This window comes from Sinohyriopsis cumingii, chromosome 14 (genome assembly GCF_028554795.1).
Source record: "Sinohyriopsis cumingii isolate HCF-2022 chromosome 14, ASM2855479v2, whole genome shotgun sequence".
Lineage (NCBI taxonomy): Eukaryota > Metazoa > Mollusca > Bivalvia > Unionida > Unionidae > Sinohyriopsis > Sinohyriopsis cumingii.
This window is the reverse complement of record NC_142974.1, coordinates 90,433,121-90,459,878: the sequence shown is the minus strand read 5'-3', so window position 1 is coordinate 90,459,878 and position 26,758 is coordinate 90,433,121. Positions and strand designations below refer to the sequence as shown.

General features: G+C 36.3%; 2 protein-coding genes across 3 annotated transcripts; both read right to left on the bottom strand.

Moving 5' to 3' along the window:
* Positions 1 to 3,566: 3,566 nt before the first annotated feature.
* On the bottom strand, positions 3,567 to 10,128 carry LOC149784359 (uncharacterized). The gene is made up of 3 exons (XM_089933258.1): positions 6,768 to 10,128; positions 6,154 to 6,213; positions 3,567 to 4,714 (listed from the first exon to the last, which is right to left on the bottom strand). Exons 1-3 carry the CDS (start codon positions 7,344 to 7,346, stop codon positions 4,682 to 4,684), a joined length of 672 nt encoding a protein of 223 aa, XP_089789384.1. The 5' UTR covers positions 7,347 to 10,128; the 3' UTR covers positions 3,567 to 4,681.
* Positions 10,129 to 13,800: 3,672 nt separating this feature from the next.
* On the bottom strand, positions 13,801 to 25,949 carry LOC149784358 (uncharacterized). 2 transcript variants are annotated; one of them, XM_089932410.1, is made up of 3 exons: positions 24,660 to 25,949; positions 16,060 to 16,128; positions 13,801 to 14,864 (listed from the first exon to the last, which is right to left on the bottom strand). In XM_089932410.1, the coding sequence occupies exons 1-3, from the start codon at positions 25,401 to 25,403 to the stop codon at positions 14,823 to 14,825; spliced, it is 855 nt and encodes a 284-aa protein (XP_089788536.1). In that variant the 5' UTR covers positions 25,404 to 25,949; the 3' UTR covers positions 13,801 to 14,822. The 2 variants fall into 2 exon arrangements, with proteins under 2 accessions (XP_089788536.1, XP_089788537.1); XM_089932411.1 differs by lacking the exon at positions 16,060 to 16,128 and having other exon boundaries at positions 24,660 to 25,948.
* Positions 25,950 to 26,758: the final 809 nt, after the last annotated feature.

Genomic DNA, 26,758 nt, shown 5'->3' with positions numbered 1-26,758 from the left:
GCGGAAACTGTAGGTTTTCTTCAGGTCATACCGAGGTAGCCGATCAGGGCTAGCTTGGGCGGGGATTACAAACCTTCTACCAAATATGAACGCGAGCTGGTATACATAATGTGTAATTTATGCATGCATGTGCTACAAGAGACGTTTGACAAGCTACCCCACAAAACAGGCAACGCAGAGAACAGTGTTAATAATAAACGCAGAATGCTCAAGAAACGATAATAGCGGGGTACACTAAGGTGCTCTGAAATAAAGATTGTGAAAAAGATCACCAATGGGTTCACTATCTGTTGGAATTAGTACTCGAACAAGTATCAGGCATGGGGCATGATTTAAGCCGATTATGTTACTGTCTAAAAAAAAGTTTGATAGGGAAGTTGTGAGAGATTATATTGATGAAATGTTGAATAACGTCAATAATAATCCGCCACTGTTTCGATGAAGATGGCCCAGTTAATCAGAACTACAGTTAAATATTGGATACGTGGAAATCAGATCTCAGCTCCCTGCATAATCTTAGCACAGTTCGGGATTGGATCTCAGCTCCATGTATAATCTTAGCACAGTTAGGGATTGGATCTCAGCTCCCTGTATAATCTTAGCACAGTTAGGGATTGAATCTCAGCTCCCTGTATAATCTTAGCACAGTTAGGGATTGGATCTCAGCTCCCTGTATAATCTTAGCACAGTTAGGGATTGAATCTCAGCTCCCTGTATAATCTTAGCACAGTTAGGGATTGGATCTCCGCTCCATGTATAATCTTAGCACAGTTAGGGATTGGATCTCAGCTCCCTGTATAATCTTAGCACAGTTAGGGATTGGATCTCCGCTCCCTGTATAATCTTAGCACAGTTCGGGATTGAATCTCAGCTCCCTGTATGATCTTAGCACAGTTCGGGATTGGATCTCAGCTCCCTGTATAATCTTAGCACAGTTCGGGATTGGATCTCAGCTCCCTGTATAATCTTAGCACAGTTAGGGATTGGATCTCAGCTCCCTGTATAATCTTAGCACAGTTCGGGATTGGATCTCAGCTCCCTGTATAATCTTAGCACAGTTAGGGATTGGATCTCCGCTCCGTGTATAATCTTAGCACAGTTAGGGATTGGATCTCCGCTCCCTGTATAATCTTAGCACAGTTCGGGATTGGATCTCAGCTCCATGTATAATCTTAGCACAGTTAGGGATTGGATCTCAGCTCCCTGTATAATCTTAGCACAGTTCGGGATTGGATCTCCGCTCCCTGCATAATCTTAGCACAGTTCGGGATTGAATCTCCGCTCCCTGTATAATCTTAGCACAGTTCGGGATTGAATCTCAGCTCCCTGTATAATCTTAGCACAGTTCGGGATTGGATCTCAGCTCCCTGTATAATCTTAGCACAGTTCGGGATTGGATCTCAGCTCCCTGTATGATCTTAGCACAGTTAGGGATTGGATCTCAGCTCCCTGTATAATCTTAGCACAGTTAGGGATTGAATCTCAGCTCCCTGTATGATCTTAGCACAGTTAGGGATTGGATCTCCGCTCCGTGTATAATCTTAGCACAGTTCGGGATCAAATAATGGATGATTTATCTAATACTTTGTTTTTACCCAACCAATGGAGATGCAGTTTGTTTTTAGCATCTCTATTTTATTTACAGTAGCGCTAAGAAAGGTAAAGCGTGTGGCGTAGACAATATCACAGCCGATGTACTTAGAAATTATATATCGTTTCAGCTTGCACCTCATATTTATTCTTTGTTTTTAAGCAGGGTAGATTTATTTGGACTGGAGTAAGGGAATAATGAACTTCATACCAAAGCATGTGCCACGAACCCGATGGACCCCATCTTATATTGAGGCATCTACCGGTGTAAACCCAATGTATAAATTGTATTCATGTATCATCAGCGCCAGGTTATAGTAATTGTCGAAGAAAATGATAAAGGTAATGATGAATGAAATCGTTTGATAAAGAATGTTAACATTATTAAACTTGTATATTCTTTAGTAAATACTATAGACGCAAGTAAATTGCTTAAATTATCCACATTTTTGTACTTGTCATGACTCCAATAAAGTTTATGATTTTATTAAGAGAGTTTGAAAAAGAGTGAAAGAAAATGGAGGCGAATGGAAACACGTTACGCGTCATTAGTACATGATTCAGTTTTATCATGTGTGCACACGAATGAATGCTTTCCAGATTAGTTGGAAGTTACACCCGGTCTTCAACAATGTTTTATACTCTTACCATTAGTTTCTGAAGTCTTTTTTTATTGACTTTCGCTTAAAATTAAAACCAGCAGTAACGATATTATAATGGATAGCGTGTTTATCTGTATGTTATTTTATACCGGTGGTATAGCCTTGCTAGCGGAAAAAGATACTGATTTGAAGCTGTATATGTAAGATGTTTATACCATTAGTGTGCATACTAGGAAATAAAAGTCAATACTGAAAAGGGAATACTGTGTGGTTCCGTCAGGTGTCAATGACAAGGTCAGTTTTTGCTTTCAAACGTTGAGATGATTGTTTAGATACTGTAGACTGACATAAATAATAACAGGGCTTTGTTATCCATGGGTAGCTAGACCATACTGTTACTACGCTAATAGTTGCCAAAAGTGCTAGTAGATCTGGGTGTGTGTCAATTGCTAAATTTAAACCGACGAGTAGATTGCCTTATTACGTGTTCATCAATCTACACATCACTCAGTGGTCTGGTAGGTCCTGTCTTATGAAACTGGTTTGGCCGGCTATATCGTATAGGGCAGTGGTGTGGAGTGATTTAAATTATACCAGCAACACCAGATTTGTTTTATTAGATATGCAATATCGGCTGTGTCAGACAATTATATTTTTATATAAATTCATTCAGTACTGTAACACCTGTTTAAATTGTACAGATACTGATACCTGCTCATTATTATTTTAATAAACGTATTAACTAGGAGTAATGTCAAATCAAGGTTTGGTTGACCCCACGCTAACGAAAAGCAATTCATAGCAATACATTTGTAAAAGAAGCTTGCTGGTGAACAGCTTGTTCAGATATATTTTAAAGTCATTCAGTAGCACGCCTTTCCTAAACCCCTTGAATAACTCACATCGTATTTGGCACCAATCATTATAAAATTAGATCAAGTTATTATGCGACACTCTTGTTTGGATTTGGATATTTTAAATGAAGTAGTGGCCTTGTATTTAACTGAGAAGTTGGCGTGACTTAAAAAAACAAAACGATGTTTTTCTCTGATAGGATATATCACTCTTCTGTATTTCGTGCCTTACGAATGAAATTCAAAATATCATTAAATAAAAGAATGTTATTAAACTATGAGTTTATTTAACTATTTATGCTGTTGAATTTGATTTTAATGAAAACACATTTTGCACATCGTTTTTCGGTTCATACTTCGTTAAATTAAAAAAAATAAACAGTCAATCCTTAAATAAAATCCTATTTCCTAAGTTTTATCTATAGATGGCATATTTTTAATGTTAGGCATGTTAGCAAGTTTGTCTTCTTTGTGTTTACACTCTCGGAACTAAAGTCTCTAAGTAATTGGAAATAAAGCATGACATTGTTCATTTTATTGTAATATTATTACATGCTATATGATGAACAACGATGAAACATTAATGAAAAGAAAGGGATGTTATATGTATTGAATTACTTGTAAACAAAAGGGAGAATGTACCCCGAGGCCCGTATAACGGAATGACGGATGCACCCAGAGGCCAATATAATATAATGATGGAGTCACCCCGAGGCCCATATAACCGAATGAGCATTGCTTATTTAAAGCGAACGTGTATCGTTAATTTAAAAATGTCAAACCCATTTCCTTATCAGGAATAGATATTTACAGATGACTTCAGATTACAACAATAAAGTGTACAAATATTTCAAAAGAGCCAATCGTATACCTCAATTGTTTTATACATTGTATTTGTATCTTTCCATTTATATCCAAAGTGCATTTTAGAACTCGAGAAATCAAAACAGATTTTGTAGTGTATATTCATGATGAATGTGAAATGATTTCTTTTTATTTACATAAGAATAAATTAAACATATTCCAAAAAACGACCGCAGGTTCAAATACAAAGACATGAGAGGTAGATTCTTAATCGCAGTAGCCTGAGATTTAATTATTTGGTAGCTCTCATGTATTACAATACATCATTGTTGGAATATATCTTTTCGGCTTTTTGACTACTGTGTGTTTTGTATATCTTTTGTACATTTTCCAAATGGTCGTTCTGTGGGCACATTATTGGTATTCAAACGTCATAAACAAGTGCTACCAGTGACAATGGATATCTTATCTCATTACTAAACAATAGTTGGCTTGTTTCAAATGTCTTAGTACACACCAACAGCGGGAGAAAGAGATTCTGTCCAGTCTCTGGGTTTCCCGCGTTGAACTTTCCGACCTGTCAAGTTATATACTCATATGTACATTTAATATAACTGTTATTTAATTCACACACGTCATGGTCACGCATTTCAAGCAAGAACTGAAAAGACGGCCAAAAAAAAACAACAACAAATAAACCCCAACAAAAACAAAAAAAAAACAACACAAAAAAAAAAACAAAACAAAAAAAACCAGCTGGTATAGAGTGTGAGAACTTGATTGAAAAGTTTCTCGTAATAAAATTACTTCTATGTCCTTATCCTCTGTTCCTTAAAAATAGCGAGGCGATATGTGATGTACAATCTGAAACAGAGATGAGAAACACAGTGTTTAGTACGAGTGAGGCAACATGATAGTACACAACAATAAGTACGAATGAGGTAACATGATTAGTATACAGCACGAAGTATAAATGAGGCAATATGATTAATAAACATCACTATGTACGAATGAGGTAATAGGACGAGTGCACACCACCAATATGATAATACACATCACTATATACGAATGAGGTAATAAGACGAGTGCACATCACCAATATGATAATACACATCACTATGTACGAATGAGGTAATAGGACGAGTGCACATCACCAATATGATAATACACATCACTATGTACGAATGAGGTAATAGGACGAGTGCACACCACCAATATGATAATACACATCACTATGTGCGAATGAGGTAATAGGACGAGTGCACACCACCAATATGATAATACACATCACTATGTGCGAATGAGGTAATAGGACGAGTGCACACCACCAATATGATAATACACATCACTATGTACGAATGAGGTAATAAGACGAGTGCACACCACCAATATGATAATACACATCACTATGTACGAATGAGGTAATAGGACGAGTGCACACCACCAATATGATAATACACATCACTATGTACGAATGAGGTAATAGGACGAGTGCACACCACCAATATGATAATACACATCACTATGTACGAATGAGGTAATAGGACGAGTGCACACCACCAATATGATAATACACATCACTATGTACGAATGAGGTAATAGGACGAGTGCACACCACCAATATGATAATACACATCACTATGTACGAATGAGGTAATAGGACGAGTGCACATCACCAATATGATAATACACATCACTATGTACGAATGAGGTAATAGGACGAGTGCACACCACCAATATGATAATACACATCACTATGTACGAATGAGGTAATGCGATTAGTATAGCGATACTGTCTTTAAATCCTCTATTTTTATGTTTGTCTAGAAATACGTTTGTCATGTTCAAATTGTAAGTAAAAAGAAACACGAACTCATTTAAATTAAATGAACTGTCTTTGTCTCATCATATTAACGGTTCTGCATGTTCGTTTGTGTTCTGTCACACTGGAGAGGGTAGTTGTGATGGATTTCAGCGCTTTATGCTGGTTTGCATTTCTTTAATTTTTTCTTTGGCATATTTTTAAAATCGTATTTGCAAATCATTATTTCTGAAAATCACAACCTCTATAAGATTTTAACACATTTAAGAAGAAGACTTTTAACGACAGAATATGTTACTTTTATTTACATTTATGAAGGCAAATTTTAAAACAACAGCTAGGTAAGCTTGTCAGACAAGAACCTAAAGAGTAGAGTTTCTTTTTACTTTTTTATTTATTTACTTATAGTTTACGGAGATACAGTCTGAAAATGTGCATTTGATTGGGAGACTGTTTTGGACAATCATACCAATGTACTTACCGTTGCTCTGTAAGGCATCATGGGCCTGACAGCTGCATACGTCCAAGGTATAGGTCCTCCCTGGAACAAGACAGACTTTGAAGTCTTGCAACTGTCCACAATACAGAGTAGCTTCTTTGATTTTCAGTAACGAAAAGAATTCATTTGATACTTAGATACTTAAATGTTCCGATAAAGATCTCTAAGTGGATAGGTCCATCAAGGTTTCTTGACTGTAATTGATTGTAAACGAAACCACTTCATAAGAAGAATACGTCTGAGATTGGACATGTGTTCATCAAGAAAGTTCAAACATCTAAATGACCTTCTGTGATGTTATAAGACTAGACAAACTATCCCCAACTTATATATATATATATATATATATATATATATATATATATATATATATATATATATATATATATATACAACCAGGATCTTTTTGGTCTGATTTTATTTGTTTGCTAATAAAGAAATGATTAAGTGGATAAGATGGCGGTATTTACTTTCTCAAAATATACCTTTTAGAAGTTAATCATTTGTTCATCCAAGCTACCTCAACTTTGGATCATTTTTCTTCTTACATTTTTGTATTTATTGCTATATTATTGTACGAATTTTCTCCCACTCACCATTATTGGTTGAGATGATATACCCCTCGCAGTAGGCATGCGCATAATCGGCATCTGCATGCCAGGAAACTGTCTCGACCTAGAGGCGCCAAATCTTCCGGTGATAGGTTGACCTTGGAATTGATGCGAACCATTACGATTACGATCAAAGGAACCAGCACGCTGGTTGCTATAGTGTGGGTCTATGTAGTAATTTGCGTTAACAGAGAAAGGTTTTGGCGGTGGCACAACGGACCCTGTAGACTCAAAGCTACCAAAGGTTAGTTTCAACATTGATGAAACTTTGTTGGCTGCCATGGAAACTGGCTGAATCTCCCTGTAATGTCTTTGAGATGTCTCGACTGTCGGGGAGTACCGTTGTCTGCGCGAAGGAGATATCGACTCTGTTAGTGGGCGGTTATGTCCATCTACACTGCCCTCTACAGATCGGGTTTGTCTTAGTAGACTACGTCTTGGAGATGCAGGATACGTCTCTCTGCGTTCGTCTGGCTCGATGACATCTTCCTTGGCATATTCCCTTTCGTCTCGTTCTCGTATAAAATCTGTATTTTCCTCCTCTCTTTCTTTTATATCTCCCATTTCAATTGATTTACAGCGATGGAGAACATATGTTTATTTTCTTGACCCGGGGTCAAAGTTTTGTTTTTAGACAGGTGAAGAAAGCCACACAGTCACAATAGGTCCGGTTTCGCTAAGAACGTGTGAAACAGAATAAGCACTTGTTGTTTGTAGTCACTATTCAACAAAATACCTGACTTGATTCATAACAGGGTCTAAACATTTCATTTAATTTCCAATACATGGCCCAAACAGGTATGTATATTTCATTACATTACTGCCTCCGCTTTTGAGAAATTCAGACACGTCTTCTGTATACTCAGTAAACACAAAACACCATAAACTGTCTTTTCCACGCAAAATACGACCTGCTGTGATTTCTAACACTATGGCTTCAACGAACGTCTTTAGAGGGTGTGTAAGTTTTATGTTAGAAAAGAAAAGATTTTAATATAAAACGTTTACCTGTTTATTACAGAATAATCCAAAAGTCACAGACACTCATCCAGTTTGAAAAAAAGCTCATGTGCCTCAGGTTCTGCTGCTAAATTATTACAACGTTGCGAATGTTATATCCCTTGAACTTGCATGTCAAAGTACTGACTGTTAAACCGTAATGGTCGTTAGAAATTTGCGTATTACTATTTGCCTGAATTAAATTATACCATAATGCATGAATGAATTCGGAAAGAAGGCTGGAGTATTTTTTGAATGACACACGAGTGTGAAAGCTTGTGATTGATATTCATCGTACATCTTCAAAGTAAATATTCAATAATCGGTATTCAATATTATATTTTTCCTTTCTATGGAACGAACAGAAATCGCATATAATGAATGAAGCTTATTTCACATTAAAATACAGTCAAATACGTCCACATATTGTAAAGGCCAGCCACTAATAAACAGAGTAACCGAAACTGCTCAGTTTTAAGAAATCATTATTTTTTGACACCGATAGTCTGACAATGGAAACAATTTCTAGGTGACAATTCAAAGTATTCTTAAGCTATTACCACACGAATATTTTTTGGTTGTGAACGTTCCTCAAGCAGTATATATAATTTTAATGCACCTTTTTTATATTTTTTTAAAAATATTGCATACGCCAAAAACTGTACACGCTAATAATGTGTTAGCAACCAATAAGCTAATATTTATCTTCTGTGTACCTTTTGTGTACCGGGAAGACACAATTCACTAAGTGTTTAGTTCTACAGTGGCACGTCTTTTTATTTCATAAATTACTGAGAGGTTTGCCATGAAGCTTTTCAATGAAAATGGTGCCCTTAAATATTTGTTATAGCCGCAACGGCAGCAAGCTTCGTGTCACTACCATTACTGAATAGATCTTCATATTGACATAAGATGTTCATTGAAAGACGTCTTATGATGTGGTTCTAAATTAAAATGGTGCCCCTCAGACTTCCAACATGGCCAGCCAGGCAATCACATACAGTTTTGTTATTGCTACTAAATAAATACTTATATTAATATGGTGGTTTCACCGAAAGAAATACTATGACATCTAGTTGAACCTAAATATTGTCCCTTCTTTCTTCCATGCGATCCCTTTATTTCTTCCTGTTTATTTGCTCTATTATTCCTCATAATTGTAAGGATCATTCTGGAAAAGAGAAGGTTAGTAGATTTTTCTGCTTGTACATAACCATCGTCTATTTTTTGGAAAGACAACGACAAAATCACTTATTATGTGTTTTTTCCTTTGTAAATGGTTAGATCGGTTTTTTTGAGGTTCGGGATGGATCTTAGACTAGTTTCGTATTTCAACATGACGGAAGTTTGTAATGTAAACACAAAGGGTGTCGGAGGGAGCTCAATCGACACGTTTTTGTGCCATAACATAAACGAAGTGCGCTTACGAAGCCGATATTATATTCTACTTATTGGGGACAACGATGTGAACGCCGATACATCGCCAGAGGCACATAAGATGGTCACATTGGCTACGCTTTTACATAAGAAATGTGGTGTTAAATATATCGTTCTTTGTCAGCTCATACATGGACTCCCGGCGACGTTACACCAAGTGGGGGTCGCGGAAATACTTAACCATAACAATGAAGCGGCTGATAAAAAACTACATGGATATGTCCTGTCACTTAGCAAAGGAGGTCAGTGATACGATCTGAAGTGTATGCTTATCCTTATTTAACATTTTGAGACCAGAATAACAAATTTGCCTTCGATAGGCCTCAGGTCAGGCAAAATTTTGCTCAGATGGCATTCATTTGTCCCATAAAGGACAGTGGCACCTTTATAAGTCACTTCGGGGAGCTCTTCTCACTGCATGTATGCAAAAAATATTTAAAAAAATAAAAAAAATAAAAAAAATCAACGATAACTAGGCTAGGCTGTTCTTGTACTAATTCCGCTTTTCAATTTCAGTTGTATCTGCCCACAAAAGGGAGATATCAGTCCCGGTCCTGTACCTGTTCCTTTGTTTTTCGTAAACATCCTTAGTGTCTGCCATTGTGGAGGCACTGGGTCAGGTCCCGTACCTGATCCTTTTGAATGTGTTCCTGGCAAGTCACTCTGGCCTACATAACAGGGGGTCCCTGTACTATTTTGGTGTTTTGTCTCCCCCCCCCCCCCAATATTAATGATGTCCTTATTTATATTTCATAAGGGGTCTTGTATGAGTGGCTCCCTGGAACATGTTCCAATGTCTTTTGTTATCTGTCCTCTTTTTCTTTTGCACTATGTATCAGCCTGTTGGCCTGATAACAGGTTCGGTTGCATACCGGACCGCCACCTTCAATACATGTGCCATTTTGTTAAGAAAAAATTGATCACACTCATAATGGCTTAAAATGTAAGCATGCTATGTACTATTTTTAAAAAGTTAGGTAACCATACATACATCAGTTTGCCAATGACAATTTGTTCCTGCATAGTCCATTAAATAATAAACATGTCTTGTGCATAGTACACAGACAGGGCAGACCAGGTTACCCGTTTCTTACTATTCTGTTCAATACTGCATGCTTTATTTCTTCTAACTTTACCAGATCATGCCATCCAAGCGCAAAGTATCAGCAGGGGTTAAGCAGGCTGTGAAGAGAGATTAGTTCCCCAGTTCACGGATTATGTCAGTTGATCACCATAAACAGTAGCATGGATCTGGAGCAACACATGCAGCAGATACAGTCTGCCAAGATACCATTGATCGGATAACACAGCAGATGGTACAACAGATTACACCAGTCATCACCGCACAAGTGGACAGAAAGTTGGACCACACCCTGGAAATGTTGCATGGGACCATTCGTCTTCAACAACCTGCCATGTTGTCGTGGGGGCCAGAGCAAGGGCCATCTGCCTCCTCCAGCGCTCAAACAGAAAGCAATGTTCAACAGTCAGTCGGGGGAAGCATTGCACAGGCTACCTCAGCCTTAACAAGACTCTCGCATACAGGTATAGGTACTCTGAGTGATTTCTTAACACCTATTACTACATTGGACACACACAGTCAATCCAACTTTGTAAGAACATCAATTGCCTCTGTAACTGAAAAAATTAAGCAGCAGATTTGGGCTGGGACACGCATATATTTTCAAACTCTCCTTTCCACGTCCACGGACAATACCTATAGATTACAGTTCGATATCAAATCAAACACAGCTGAATTGATCCTAGGCTCCATGCCCAAGAAGTTCCTGCTCTCCATCACTCATTGGTTGACAGCATGGAACAGATTTTCTACAATAATATGCATGAAATTCCCAGATGTTTAGCACTGTGCTATCTCACCACATGGAAGTCGTCATGAAGCTGGCTGAGCGCAGGACCGATTGGAGATACTACGATGAGCAGTTGACGCATGCTAGAGAGGGGGGTTCCACCTTCCTTGAATTTTACTTGCGATCTATTATTGACAATATGGGTGACAGGACACAATAGTCATAGCTTTAGAATCGGAGCAGCAACAACTGCTTCGGCGCAGGGCTTGTCTGATAGATCCGTCAGTTAGGGCTATGAAAATCGGATGCTTTCAGACGATATATTAGATGTTCTGAACGTCATTCCAACCTATAATTCATTTCTGTATTCAAATATGTTAGCACGCAAAATAGAATCGGGGTTTCTTATCAACACTCTTAAATCCACATCCAAGCACATTTTCCATTATAATCATAATCTGAGTACTGGTAAATATCTGATTCACCATTCATTCCTACATTTTATATATAAAACGTTGCTTTCCATTTCCGGTCTAGTGGGTACACAGACGTGAACACAATGTCTAATCTCATCACGTGGCAAGTGGGTTTGCTGCACATGAATATGACAGGAAAAGTACACAGGAGGAACCTTGGGCGAATAATTAAAACAACCACGAAGCACTGAATAACTTGTTTTTGCGGAAGTCAAGAAACGTATAACTCTAACGCAGATACAACGGCATTGATATTTTTTCATTTTTTACAATCTTCACAGTTGTCACTTATATCCTTCTCACTTGGAAGACGCAAATGTCTGTGAGAAGAATGCGAAAGGAATGGTTGATGCGGGCCACGGTCCATTTAGAGGCTGCACAGGCCCCATGCAAAGTGGGTGACTTGCATGGTTCCTGTGTTATAGCTGTCTCAGCTCCCAAATGGATTGCTTTTGGCTTGATGGTTTACAAATATACGTTCAGATCTGAATTTCAACTAAGTATTTTATTACATACTATGTTAAAGTAATTTTGTAAATAACTTATGCGTTTTAGATCATGTCAACACAATATTATTTTCAGTTGTCTCTTATGTGGCTTGCATCAGCAAATCGTTTTAAAGCGTTTTTCGTTCAAATTCTTACTCTCCTCCTTACCTTTCTCCTTGCTGTTGTTATTCTTTCATAAACACCTCAGCACAAATGAATAATTATATTAATATGGAGGTTTGACCGAAAGAAATAATATGAAATCTAGTTGAACCTAAATATAAAAGGTGCCGATCTGACACACAATATGGCCGCCATATGGGCAATCTTTAACATCTTGTTATCACTACAACGCCTGAACAAATGATGATATTTCTCTGAAGCTTCATTTAAATGGTTCTAATAATGTCCAGTATTCTAAATGAAAATGTAGCTGGTCTGGTTCCCAACAAGGTCATCTTGGAATCGATCATGAAAAACTTGTTATTGGTACTACTTTTTAATGGGTGGTCATATGGACAAGAATATCCACTAAAAGACTTCTTATAATCCCGAATCTGTCCTAAATAAAACAAGTGTATCAAGAACATAACCTTGACATTCATATATGGCCGCCACGGCGTCCAGCTTAAAATTCATGTTATCAGCGTTCATCCTGAATGGACGGCCATATTGACGTGGAGTTTTCACTATAACACTTAAAATGATGTTACTTTTTTGCTTGTTTTTTGCCTTCGCAAAGTTTGAAACTTTGCATATATCGTAAATCCCTCATGATTGCTATGTCCATTCACAGCAGTTGTTAATTTTTTTTTTACGAATTTCCCAGCGGAAACATGATGATAATGTAAATTGGAATTTCATCCTAACATAAAATAGTGAAAAGAATTTTAACAAATCGAAATCGTACCCTGGGTTTTTCAATTTAAGTTTCAGAGTTGCAATATTACTTTGTTGTCATCAGCTTCTTATTCTTCCCTCATCCAGACCCACACACTGCAATGCATACATAGTGTTGATGTTTACATACCTACGGGTCTGCAAGGAATAACAAGGTACTCGAAGTACCCTTCAGCAGACATGGAGGGCCATGCATGGTGGCTTCTTGATCATTTAACGAAAGCTGTGGAACCGGAAATACCTCGTGATTTTCAAACGAATGCCACAAGATACATACTATTCCATTTTAGAATTAATATTATTCAATAACACTATATCAATGACTATAGCGATTATTATGGGCACAACAATCGGAATTCTTGTTTGAGTCAATAGTAGCTGTCAGAACTCTCGGCTCTTGTAAAATAATTTCGTTACGGTTGTATCCACGAATACGTTTCTATTCGTAACTTCTCGCGGCGGCACAAAATAGTCTCCGCACAATTGCCAAGCTTGCTAGCATGGGTGAGTTCGAACTGATGCTTGTCACACAAAAACACGAGGTACCCGCGCCCAGATAAAGTCATCTGGCAAAACGTTCCGCACCGGAGTGATTTGCTTTTAAAACATAAAGAGTAAATAAATATGTCAAGAAAACAAGCAGAACGTCTGCAGCAAAATATTGTTACATTACTGCAAAAGAAGTTCAAGAAAAATATGGAATCAGCTTAACCCGATTAAATAAGATATGGAATGCTCTCAAATATTTCCCAGCTGTAAATACACTTGATAGTGTTAAGTCAGTAAATACATATGATATGGAGAGAACAGATCTACACTCTATAAGTGGAGTAGTATTCAATCAGCCATGCTTGAATCGATGATAAGGAACTAAAATATCAAAGCTCTATAAAAATGAAATGGAAGATAATCTTTCAAAGCCATTTTATAAGCTCGTACTACTTTCAGCCATAGCAGCAGTAACGGAATGCTTTATCATAAAATCTATAATATCTTATGTAGAACAATGATTTGGAAAAAGAGGTGAACGGATGGCAAAAGACGTGGTAAATGAAATTTAGGAAGAAATTCAATATCAATAGGATTCTTATTTGGGCAGCTTGCGGACCGTTCGGTGCACCGATTATGTTGTTAGGCGACTCAGTGTCAATCCAGTATTATGCAACTACTGGACATATTGGAAGTTAAGGCGGTTACCGCCCCATCAGACGTTATTTTGAAAGACTATTATAGACAATATGCGCACTGCTGTAATGTTTATTTGCATTGGCATATTTATCTAGTGAAAAAAATGTATTTATTAAAGTAATGGTTGGCTCAAAAAATCACACAGCATACTGGTCAACCAAAATGAGAACTATTCATTCCAAAATATTTCCTGTTTTATATTGAGTTTCACTACAAATACATTTTTGCTCAACACCTGTCAAGATCTAGTGTGAGCAATTAGAGTTGATCTGGGTAGTTCTTCCCTAGGCTTTAATATAATCTCACAATAAATTCAGATGATGATGACATGACATTAGACCAGTTTATACAGCCTATAATGAGCGTAGCCAAAACCCGTTTTTATGAGTTGCCAATCAATTGGCGAACATTCATACACACACATATGATGGCAGTTTCACATTCAGTTTCTTATGACCAACAGGCTGTCGTCATGTACCAACAAGGTCATTAACAAGCATTCAGTCCTCCACAGCGACAGTGAAATTCCTATGTTGATTACACTTAGCTGGTAACTGGAAGTTTTTGTTTGATCTCACTTAAGTTGATATGAATTATCTTATCAGACACTAAGTCTTCGACAATACGAATATCCAGTAGGAATCTCGCGAATCCTTCATCATGTTTTCCCTCTTGTACCAAAACACCTCACGTATAGAGTTGCAAATATTGCAGTGTAATAATACTTCAACCTTGCTGATATCAGTAAATCCTACGTGGTATATTGTAAGAATATTGTGGATACTGAAAAAGAAAGTGGAAAGAATGTATAAAAGATCGGCCATAACAAAAATGTATTTTGTAAAGTTTTGGATAAAACAATAGTTACGTACATGGATTTCTCCGAATGCTCGTGTGAAAAATATTTTGCAAACATGATTCAGTTTAATTTTATTGATAAAGATATCTCTTATGCACAGTTTTCACATGTGTCCTAAACCTCTTCTAATTTACATAAAAATGTATCTCATTCGTTTTGAAAAAAATATTAGCACTTTTAAGGGACAAAATGAGCGCCTTGAAACTTTTATTACGAAAAAATTATCTAGGAAAGTTTAATGTTATTCTTATAACTTATATAAATACGTTTTTAGTCTTCCGTCGTTTTTCGTTTTAGTACAATACAACCAACACTTTATTGGTGAGCAAGCTTTGTTTGATTGTGGGTTGTGAGCAAATTGTTTATGAAGAAAAAAATTCTTTCTTCAAGTTGGGAGCCAGATCCACACAAGTCTGGACGTGAAACCAAGTCTGTGTTGAGTTCAGGACCAAAATCTTTCAAGAACTAGAAAGCAACATTTCTCAAAGTCTCTATGCATAATCAATTATCTCAACAATGAATTTTGACAAAAATCCTGAATAAAACTGAGAACAAAATTCATGCTAGTACTACATTACTTTTTGATTGCGTCGTAACACAATTCCTCCAGGGACAAGTTGTAAAAACAAAATCTTTTACAGTTAGGTTTGAAGTAGGTCCATCACAATTGAATTCGATGAAAAACTCTGGATCAAGCTAGGATATACAATACAGCCTACAGAGATGAAAATGATATATTGTAAGTCCATCAGTTCAGTTCGATCCAAGTAATTTATGATTTTGTGGTCGAAAATTTTCCGAATATATACTCCTTTTCTCGACTCATTATTTATAAAGGTTAATGTATGCAATGCTGTGCTCCATTCGTTAGTTAATAACAGGAGGGTGATATTCTTAACGTAAATGCAGGTGGGGTGGGGTGGGGTGGAGGATGGACAAGTTAAACCGTCTTTAAAATTTGATGTTATTGTATATTTGTGTTATATTTTCTTTGCAAAAAGTTACGAAATCAGCATATTCTATTCAGCTCATGAATTATATCTCAGAGTACGATATTTAACATGTCATTATCACTAACTGGTCCCGCCACTGTATCGATTGTTCAGAAAGATTACCCACCATTGGCGAGACATGTTGTCCGTACATTTGTGTGAATGAAGAGGGTCTCACGACGACCGTCGGATCCACCTGTGCGAAAAATGAATTATAGTTCAATTATATTTTCTAACGTTTTATTTGATTCACAAGACCATTAATCACAGATACCATTAATCAGAAATACCATTAATCACAAACACCATTAATCACCATTAATCACAAATACCATTAATCACATATCATTTATCACAAAGACCATTAATCACAAACACCATTAATCACCATTGATCACAAATACCATTAATCACATATCATTTATCACAAATACCATTAATCACAAACACCATTAATCACCATTAATCACAAATACCATTAATCACATATCATGTATCACAAAGACCATTAATTACAAACACTACTAATTACAAAATCCATGAATCACAAACACCATTAATCACAAACATCATTCATCGCGAACACACAATCGAAACTTGTAGCACTATCTGACTAAGGAGAAATAGGATGTTAAGATTTCTTCTGAGGTTAAATCTCAATCTTTAAGTGATCGGAATAATTTTCTTTTCTTGCAAGCAAAATCTGTTATTTTTCTGTAAATTACTGTGCCAGCATGTATCAGACATTTTTTCTCTCGCAGAAATAGCCAAGGTCGTCCAAATGGTAACAAAATATTAACCAATTATTCCTGTAATAAACAGCAGCTGAAATAAATTACATTAATCTAGTGCATAGTGATAAGCACACGGTGACATTGTTTTACATTAATCTAGTGCATAGTGATAAGCACAAGGTGACATTGTTTTACATTAATCTAGTACATAGTGATAAGCACAAGGTGACACTGTTTTACATTAATCTAGTGCATAGTGATAAGCACACGGTGACATTGTTTTACATTAATCTAGTACATAGTGATAAGCACACGGTGACCTTGTTTTACATTAATCTAGTACATAGTGATAAGCACACGGTGACCTTGTTTTACATTAATCTAGTCCATAGTGATAAGCACACGGTGACCTTGTTTTACATTAATCTAGTGCATAGTGATAAGCACAATGTGACATTGTTTTACATTAATCTAGTACATAGTGATAAGCACACAGTGACCTTGTTTTACATTAATCTAGTACATAGTGATAAGCACAATGTGACATTGTTTACATTAATCTAGTGCATAGTGATAAGCACACGGTGACATTGTTTTACATTAATCTAGTACATAGTGATAAGCACACAGTGACATTGTTTTACATTAACCTAGTATCACATTCATAAATACACATCCATACGTATTACAGTTTTCTATTAATTTCTTTTCCATATACAAGATTGATATGATCGCATACATTCTCCTTAAAACTAGCATCAACAATTCCGGGCATGTACGATTAAAATCCATTGTCTTTAGTCAGTTTGGAATCTGAATTATATTCGTCCTTTTGTCGCCCTATGTTAAAAATTATACAACTAGATGTGAAAAATGTATCTTCTATCTATTTATCTAACTCGCAGAAGATGGACACCTATGCAGTCGGCAAAAAAAGTAATGACTTGATTCATTTGTCTTATTTACATGGTTTTACGTCAAGATAATGACGATTCACGTACTGTAGTCCATTACCATTACATTTATATATTTATATTTTCACATCAAAACCATTCTATGTAAGTATTATTATGAATACGCAGGTGCCATCAATAGAAACTTTTGGTCGTTTCTGTTTCAAAACGAGTTATGATCAAACCGCCCGTAATGCAACTCTCTGTTAATAATGAAGGACGCTATATCAATATTATAGCCAAAAAATCAGTTATGTCATTTCGTCTAAGCAATATTCTTAAATTCATATGTAATGAAATCCTTCCACATCGTTCGTGGAATAGTGGCTGTTCATATCTAACATCGAGTATAGACTCTCACTTACAGAGCTTTATTCCGAGAACACGGCATCGTCACCATCCTATGCATCTTTTCATCACATAATTTTACTCAGCAAACGAAATTTAGTTTGCCTACAGTATAGAGTAAATACATTTTGAAAGGATGACAACGGAGCGTGCAGTATTGTGTAAGCATATTTTGAAGGATGATAATAGAGATGTGCTTTTAGTATATATTATTAATTTTAATGCATTCTTTGACTTTGTGACGCACACTAAAACAGAGCAACAACAACAACAATAAAAAAGAAAGCAAGAGAGCGTAATCACTATCATAGCTATCGTACAGTTGTGACTTGGAAAAGAGTTCTTTGGATCACTCACAAGGCAAATGCCAGTATTCCTGTCTCCCGTTGACATTTTACTCATCCTGTATGAAAACAGCCACTGTCAGTGCTTACGTCTTGGGGGGTTCGGGTTGTGGGGAAGTTTGGGTGGCTGGGCGGGTTTCTTGAGATATAACATTACCATTTCTATGCACCGTTCTCTGGTCTTTCTTCAAAGCAAGTTTACTGAACTCTGTGGTGATGATTATGATAAAAATGATTTATTGGGTTTTGGGGGTTTAACGCCATTTCTAGCACATGATAGGATATGCACTGCGGTCAGTATATTTAGTGGAGGAACAGGCATGGAATACCCTGGGAAGAAGCACTGACCCACGGGAAGCTACTGACCAGCTACCTCACATAGCAGAATTGGGCAAGCCAAGATTAAACCCACACGGACAGAGCTGAGTGGTCTGTAAAGGAGAGAGATTAGACTACTCTGTCACCCGGGGCCACCAACATAAACGTGACGTTGGTAAATATATAGGTTGGAAAAGTAAATAATTGTTCAGTAGTTAAAGTTTACAGTTTCTTCGACATTATAACCAACTTGGGTTGAGTAGCTTTAAACAATTTTTCACTGAAATTAAAGAGACCTGCCACGCACTTTTTCAATTTATTGTTGATTTCAAATCACTACATTTGAAATAATTATTAGAAATGTGTCTCAGCTTGTTATTTACATCATTGCATGTTGCTGTATGCACAATTTCTTGTAACTGTTTTTGTAGCATGGTGTTTGTATGCTCTTTAGTATCTTTGCACAATTTCTGACTTCAACCGACACTCGCAAACCATACCCATATTTAAGGAAATACAGTCTGCTGCGTTATTTAAGATGACATTGTTCTTACCACTGTCTGGGAATGTACTATCTCTTGGTACCTCAGTTAGCATTACATAGCAGCGGGCAGTATGGTCACTTGGGACCTCAGACCGAAGACACGGGGCCTGTGTCAGTTATATAGGTTAAGTCCACATACAAAAATTAAGCAGATGGAACATAGCGTTGATGTTACTGTGAAATCTTTTTCGATTTTATTTGTCCGCATATTGCCACACAACTAGCACATTTTTTTCTCGTTGAATATGCTTTCGAATATATCATACCTTATTGTTTCCTCTGATCTATTTTAATTCCATTAGAACATAAACAGCTGAGTAAGTAAGAGAATCGGAATATCTTTACTTGCCCTATAGAACAATCAATTCTACATTTTACTACTCCCTTATTTTATAGATTTCATGGTCATTGACCTCCTCTCTGATATAAGTTGTGTGATTTTAAAAGGTGTGATGTATGCAGCCTTGCGTACGTCCATGACATGCAAATCTGTTACACGTAACCTTTCGAACACATTCAATATCACAACAAGAACTTTTTAAACAAACTTTCCATTAGAAACTGGTTGCAGGAAAAGCTTATGTTATGTCTGGAACGTTTAGTCTTCAATCTCAAAGTTGACATACACCTAAGTAAACTGTAGAATAATTTAATCATCAATGCTATAATTGAAAATATGAGACGAACCTATAGCATTATGAAGTGAATCCAAAATAATCCTGATAAAGTTCTATGAAAATCTAAAAGATTGAAAAGTTCTGTATAAATTTCAAGACCGGATGTTCTGGTCCGCCAACAATCATGATTTTGTCAAGATGGCATTCACAATAGTTCCATATTTATATAACAGTCCAAAGAATGAATACTGTCTATTTCCACCCAACAGTCCAAACAAATGTTTCGTCTCGAATAATGTCCAAGAACAATATAATACACGTCTGCAGACTTACAACGGGAACACAAGAAATGAGGATGATTGAAAACTAAGAATGAATCTGATTGCTCAATTCTCTCCTTATATACACCTTCTATTACGACTATATTTCGAAACATGCCCGCTACTCAGTTTATTTAAAAAAATACGTATTCATGTGACCTGGACCAACCAATGGGAAGTTACTTAACTCTTCTAGAATCGTCCAAACCTCGCCTGTCAATGAAGAAATTAGCTCAAGTAGTTATCACGTTTGAATATTAAGAGTATTATTAGTAATTGTCAACACGTACCTAAGCATCTATTTAAAGATCTTATTTAATTTTACGCTTTCAATATTCCTAAAACAGACCCTAGTCATCTAGGCAAAATCTAATTAAAGATAATCTGTACCAATTATAGCAATGAAAAATAATTACAATATATATGTATATGGACCTAAATCGCCTATCGGTACAACGAGAGGCAGGGATGTTAAAACGTACAGGGGTGCAATGTGGTCATTTTAGCACACAGCGAAATTGCGAATAAAATTCAGATTTGTTTGCAATATTCTTCGCGAATTGCTTTTTCATAATATAATAAGACATTATAGTGTTGAATACGAGTTAACATTGTTTCAGACCTTTTCTCAGTGACGTAATGCTTACTATTTTGCAACGTTTATGGCATCAAATCTAAACTCAGGAAGAGCGTGCTTACCACAGCCATTTACTGAGTATTCACTGTTGACAAGACGATGTACAGTCTGAACCATTCGATGCAGTAAATAACAAAGATACCAGTAAGATTTGCTCAGGCACTAAGAAAGAAAATTTCTGAAGAAAAAATTTAAAGTCATTTTCTCAAATGTTCAGCTATATCGACTAATTTAGTGGTTAGTCATATCATATATGTTAAATGTTGATTCATATACCCTATTTCAGGATACTCACTACTGGTATTGCTTCTATACGTTCTGAATGTACATGCCGTTTCCCCATAACCCGAGACAATGGTTCCAAAGGCTTGTGCTGCTGTCCCATACACAATATCTTTTCTTGAGCACACATGAAATAAAGTTCCAGTCATCGAGTGTGTGGTCCCAGGTGTCGGTACTAGGGTACTGTATGCTGATGCTACGACCCTATATCCTGGTATAACTGATGATCTATTTCCATAATATGTTATAGCTGGTACGGCCCTCGTGATTACAAATGGTACTGATGGAGGAAAAGGTATTATAATTACACGAGGTACCATTGATTCTATTCTCTGCCAGACCCTCCGCCCCGTGATCGGATGCAGATTCTTGGGATAGCTGGAATATAATGCTGGGTTGTCATAATCAAGCTCCTCTTCAGCCGACATGCCCTTCCCTGGTGTCCTATTTGATTCCAAACGAGTCTGAAGAGCTTGATGCTGTGACACATGCTGTTTTCTGCCAGACACAACGGATGCAGACTTGGAAGAGGACCTGATCACACCAGTTTCCGCCAGGAAGTCGAAAGGACTAGGGCTAGTCTTTGCAGCCTCTGGGGTTGGATTGTCAAGTATAGTGGGTTCCTTAGTTTTCTCTCTTATTTTCACGGGTTCCTTATTTACGTTTGCCCCCATCTTTAACCCATTCATATATGTCCTTCTGTCTTTTCTGATCTATTCCTCATTGTTATTGCTGGTCTCTGAACCAGTCAATTTAGTCGAAAGCTATATATTAAAGACGCCACTATTTGCTATAAATCAGCACAATCTTTACTATGCTTTCAAATCAAAACTTTGTCCTAAATCATCAGTAAATAGTCTTCTGAAGTATCGAAATCTATCTCACCCCATGGTCTTTGAAGGTGATTGGTGTCTGGTTGGGCATACACAATTCATGTCAGGATTTAGGATAATATTGGAATGGCATAATTATTTCAAATGTTTTTCTTGTAAAACTGATGTAATACGAGTAGGTTGCTATGTAGACGCCATTAAACAATTGCATTTAATACAGTAGGACCACCATTACGGACCATTTACAGAAGACTGGCTGGATACATTTGCGCAATTATCGTTGCAACATAAATAATTTTACGAAAGGCTTGGCAGAGATTAATCGATTAAAGTTATTTTTACTTTCTTTGCTCTTAGTATTCTACCGTGCTGACTACGGGATGTCACAACTCCATTTTGTCAAATGTTATATTTACAGCAATTTTTAAAAAGCGCTATATTTTTATTTCTATTTCTCCTTAGAGAATCTGTTTATTTTGGTGAAAGATGAAAGCGTCCTCAATACATAGATTGGATGGAGTTTCTTATCTGATTCGTGGCAATCAAACTGTTGACAAGCAAATATTTACACCGTTTTCAAGAAATGTGCAGTGAAATTAATTTGTGTAAATTACATTGTTTGATATGAACATACTTTCATTCGTTATCATCTCACATATTTCAAAACTTTAAATGGGAACTAGATGAATTTGAACCTAACACTTGAAACTTAAAGTGCATGGGCTTATAGTTTCTAGTGAACATTTTCATCTCTGATTTCTTAACAATAACCACCCGTTCATCGAAAGCTAATTTATTTAAATTGCTCTTTTTCACCTCGATTTATCAAAAATCATTTGAAGCCGTTGTTTTTAATTCAGATAACAATAATTATTATTGTCATCCTATTATAAATATCAAATATCACATTGTACACAAAAATGAGTGCAAACTATCATGTGTCTGATCGATTTTTTTGGTGATTTGATTCATAGCCCTAACAATAGAACACACATATTTCGCTTGTTGATGACATCCAGTGAATCAAGGATCATAGCAAACGCTCTCATTTAGACTGTATAATCAATTGCTACTGAAATCCAGTAGACACGAAAATAATTAAGGATTGATAAAAATCTATCAAGAGACAAAATTTAAAATAGAAGAACAAAAATACAGTCTATAGAAGAAGAATATGTGACACCGAACTCAATGTAGATCGTAAATAGCTAAAAAGTTCAGACACAGTGTCACTTTTGCTCAGCCCAGTTCGTAAGTCGTGTATAACCTAAGGCAGGGTGGGAAAACTACGGCCAAATCTATATCATAATAATTGAATCATAAATGTATTGTTGACGAAAACTCTAGACGCGGTATTATTGGGTAGGAAAATATCACTTAAAACAGCTTTTTTTTATAAGAATATTTTTTCAGAAGTGTATACATGCCTCTAAAAAGAATGGTTTAACTACAAGCCGTTTGCAGTATATGGGCATTTTCTGTTTTATGAATCCTTTGAAGTAATGCATTTTGCTAGTAAATCAATAATCTCTGAACTTGGCACAAATGTAGATTAAATTACCTTGATGGTGTAACACAAGGGTCGACAACCTACAGTACGCGTATCCACAAACTGGCACGTCAAGAGGTTTTGTGTGGCAAGCGAAGGGCAGCCAAAAAACTAGATTTTAACAGTGTTACTCTCTTACTGGTTTTACTTGCTCGTTCATTTTGTAATTAATCCTGAAAAAAAATGGCATGATATGTAAAATAGGTTACCGACCCTGATATAACATCGTGACTGTATGTAGTCATGGTATATTGCAGAGGTTACATCCTGTCATGCTACAATCTCAACCTTGAAAAAAAGAGCTTTGCTTACTTTAAAATACGTATACCAATCAGAATTATTTTTTGCATTTACATTGTTTATCATCACCAAGTGTTAACCATTTAAAAATAGAATCACACTGGAAGATAATTTAAACAACTGACTATGCTAATCTTCTAAAATGGTTTTAGTACTACGTCTCTGATTATCCCAGTCTTCTAAAATGGTAGTACTCAGTCTCTGACTGAAAGTGATTCCCAAATGCCCACTCTGCATATAAATGTAATTAAAATATCAAACCGTGCCACCTAAAGCATTTAAAGTTTAAAATAACACATAACATCAATTTTTGGTTCATATTATATTTTTAGGAAATATTACATTGAGAAAGACAAATTTTCGAATACCAATTTCGGTACATTTTTATAAGAATATCAGACATTTTAGACGTGTATAAAATTGTCGATATTATTCGTAGAACTCTGGATGTGATATTGCCATCTTACATCATATACGATATCGTGTTGACAAAGCATTCAAACTACTTATTACACTTCTATAAGTCAAAAGTCCTTACTTGTCACACTACTTGTCATACATGTATGTATCCATCGTGAATGTGCATGTATTCAGTTATTTTATATTATGGCTATGCTTTCCAGAACATAACGTTGTTGTAAATGAAACTCTTTGTTTTGGGAAAGCTTGCTTTCAGTGTCGGCTTAATTTCGACTTTGCTATCTTACATATTTTTTACTAGAAGTCCTTTGTACATGGTAACTTCCTCTGTATCTATGTTTTATAGTTGTAATAATCATGACACATGGAATGATAGCTTCTGGGTATCTAAAATTGTGAATTGTGTAAAGCTCATTGAAATTTTCTTACCCAGTCGGATCGTTGTAGCAGAAGGTGTTTCATGTTCCTGAAGTGTGAACATTATTAGTCAGTCTTTTCATTTTTATCTTATAAAGTTATTTGACTTACCACTATCATCTGCTTTTGCATCGGATAGTATGGTGAATCCATCATGGAGAGAAGACCAGGTGGTGGAAAGTTATGTGCCACAAATCTGGGAATACGCATAGGTTCACTTATCTGCCACTCAAAGCGCGGGCGTACCTGATAGGGTGTCTGCCAGGCATGTAGGGGCCTCTGGTAATTAGGGTACCGTTCTCCAGTTTGTGGGTCTATGTAGAATTCTGGGTTCCCTCTTGGAGTCCTCTGGTACGACTGGGTGAAGACATCAGTGGTCTTCGCTGGCTGCTTCACTTCCTCCTCTCTCGTAGCTGCCACTGTCTTTGGACTTTGCGTTGATATTTTTGTGTCTGTGGGAGACATGCTTGTTTTATAAATACTTGTCTCTGTGCGAACAGCATTGTTTCCGTTGGTGACAAAAGATTTCGGCTGACCTAGTGGAGGCTTTTGTGGTATAGGCGTGGATTTTGCTGTAGCAGCAGCAGGCTGATCTGGCTTTTGAGCTAATTGTTTTCTTTCAATGGGAGGAGGTGACGCTTTTGTCTTTGCTAATTCTTTCGTGTTACTCTTAGGTAACACTGTGGTTGCATTCAGTTTGTTCTCATTTTTCCAATTTCTCAATCCTAAATTATTTTCCTTTGTCAACTTGTATTCCGCGGATTTTATTTTGTTGTCGGCATCTTTCCAATTTCTTATCCCAAAGTTATTTGCCTTTGTTAACTTGTATTCCACAGATCGAAATCCGCCGTCCATTGCCTCTGATATATTTATTTAGAAAATACCGTTGCAGGGGTTGAATAGTCTTTTTCCAAAGGGTGGATGCTTGTTTTCAGCAAAATAATTTGCCAGAATGTTTAAATAATGTTGAAAACTCATATTACCATATTATTTAAATCTTTAACAACGAAGCGTTATGCCACATGTCAGACACTTGGTTTGTCAAAAGCGTATATTCCATGCGGAAACTTACCGTTATTAATGTATTTACAAGTTTACAGTCCGAGATGAGTTCATATAACTTCATATTAACAATCGTCAAAAGGTATTCTGGCAAAGCATTGGTGTTTCAAGCCAAAGGCCAATAGGAATCACCAATAAATAATGTCCTAGGAACAATAACACGTTTTCCAAAGACTTCATTCAGGAAACATTATATATGTGAATATTTTGTCCAAGCGGTTCCTGGAATGTTTGACGTAGAGGAATGCGTTCAAATGTTTCCAATGAATTTAGAATTCATATATATATATACATATATTTTGTGCACAGGTAAACTCAGTATTCATAACAGCTTATCTTTTGAATGTTGGCCTGATTTAACGTGCTGAAGTAAAAGCTTACATATACCTTTTCATCCGAATGTAAAGATATATTCACATATTCAAACGTACCTGTAACCGAACGGGTGGTGTTGAATGAATATAATGGAGCTGTCTGATCAAAGGCAAACTTGAAATTTAAATCACAACAAAAAATTAAACAGTGAATTGTCCTATTGACAGTTGTTATGGAGTGCAATCAACAGTTTCAAGCCCGACATTAAAGTATAGCCTTTGAATGGTCAACTTTGATGTGAGGCATACAAGGTGATAAGAAGAAAATTGTCATAATTGTCATCTTTCTCGTTTTTCAGAAGATAAGATTATTTAAGCTTCATTGTTTGAGCATACTGTAGAATTGAAGGCTTATAACAGGTAAAGTTATGTATTGCTTTTGCCCGCTCTGTTTTCTGTTATTTACCTTTGTTTCTTTTCACTCCGAACTATTCAACTTCTTACATGTGTAGCCTATTAACAGGTATGTATTTCAAGCCTTGTTTAGAACCTGTCTATATTATTTGAGACATTGCAAATAAGGCGTATTAAATTGTGTCAAACTCAATCGGCCTTTTATTAAACAACTACGCATTATATTAGCTCTCTCTACAAATGAGATTGCATATTGACTGATGGCAATCCATACAAAGGCAGAAGACATCTTCATAGAATATATTAATTTGAAATTAGTTTGTTCCATCCGGTTTATGCAGTGATGATTTGGTTTATGCAATGATGATCGTGCTGTATAATTCGCAATTTAAAGTGTTGGATAACCAAGTAACTGATTTA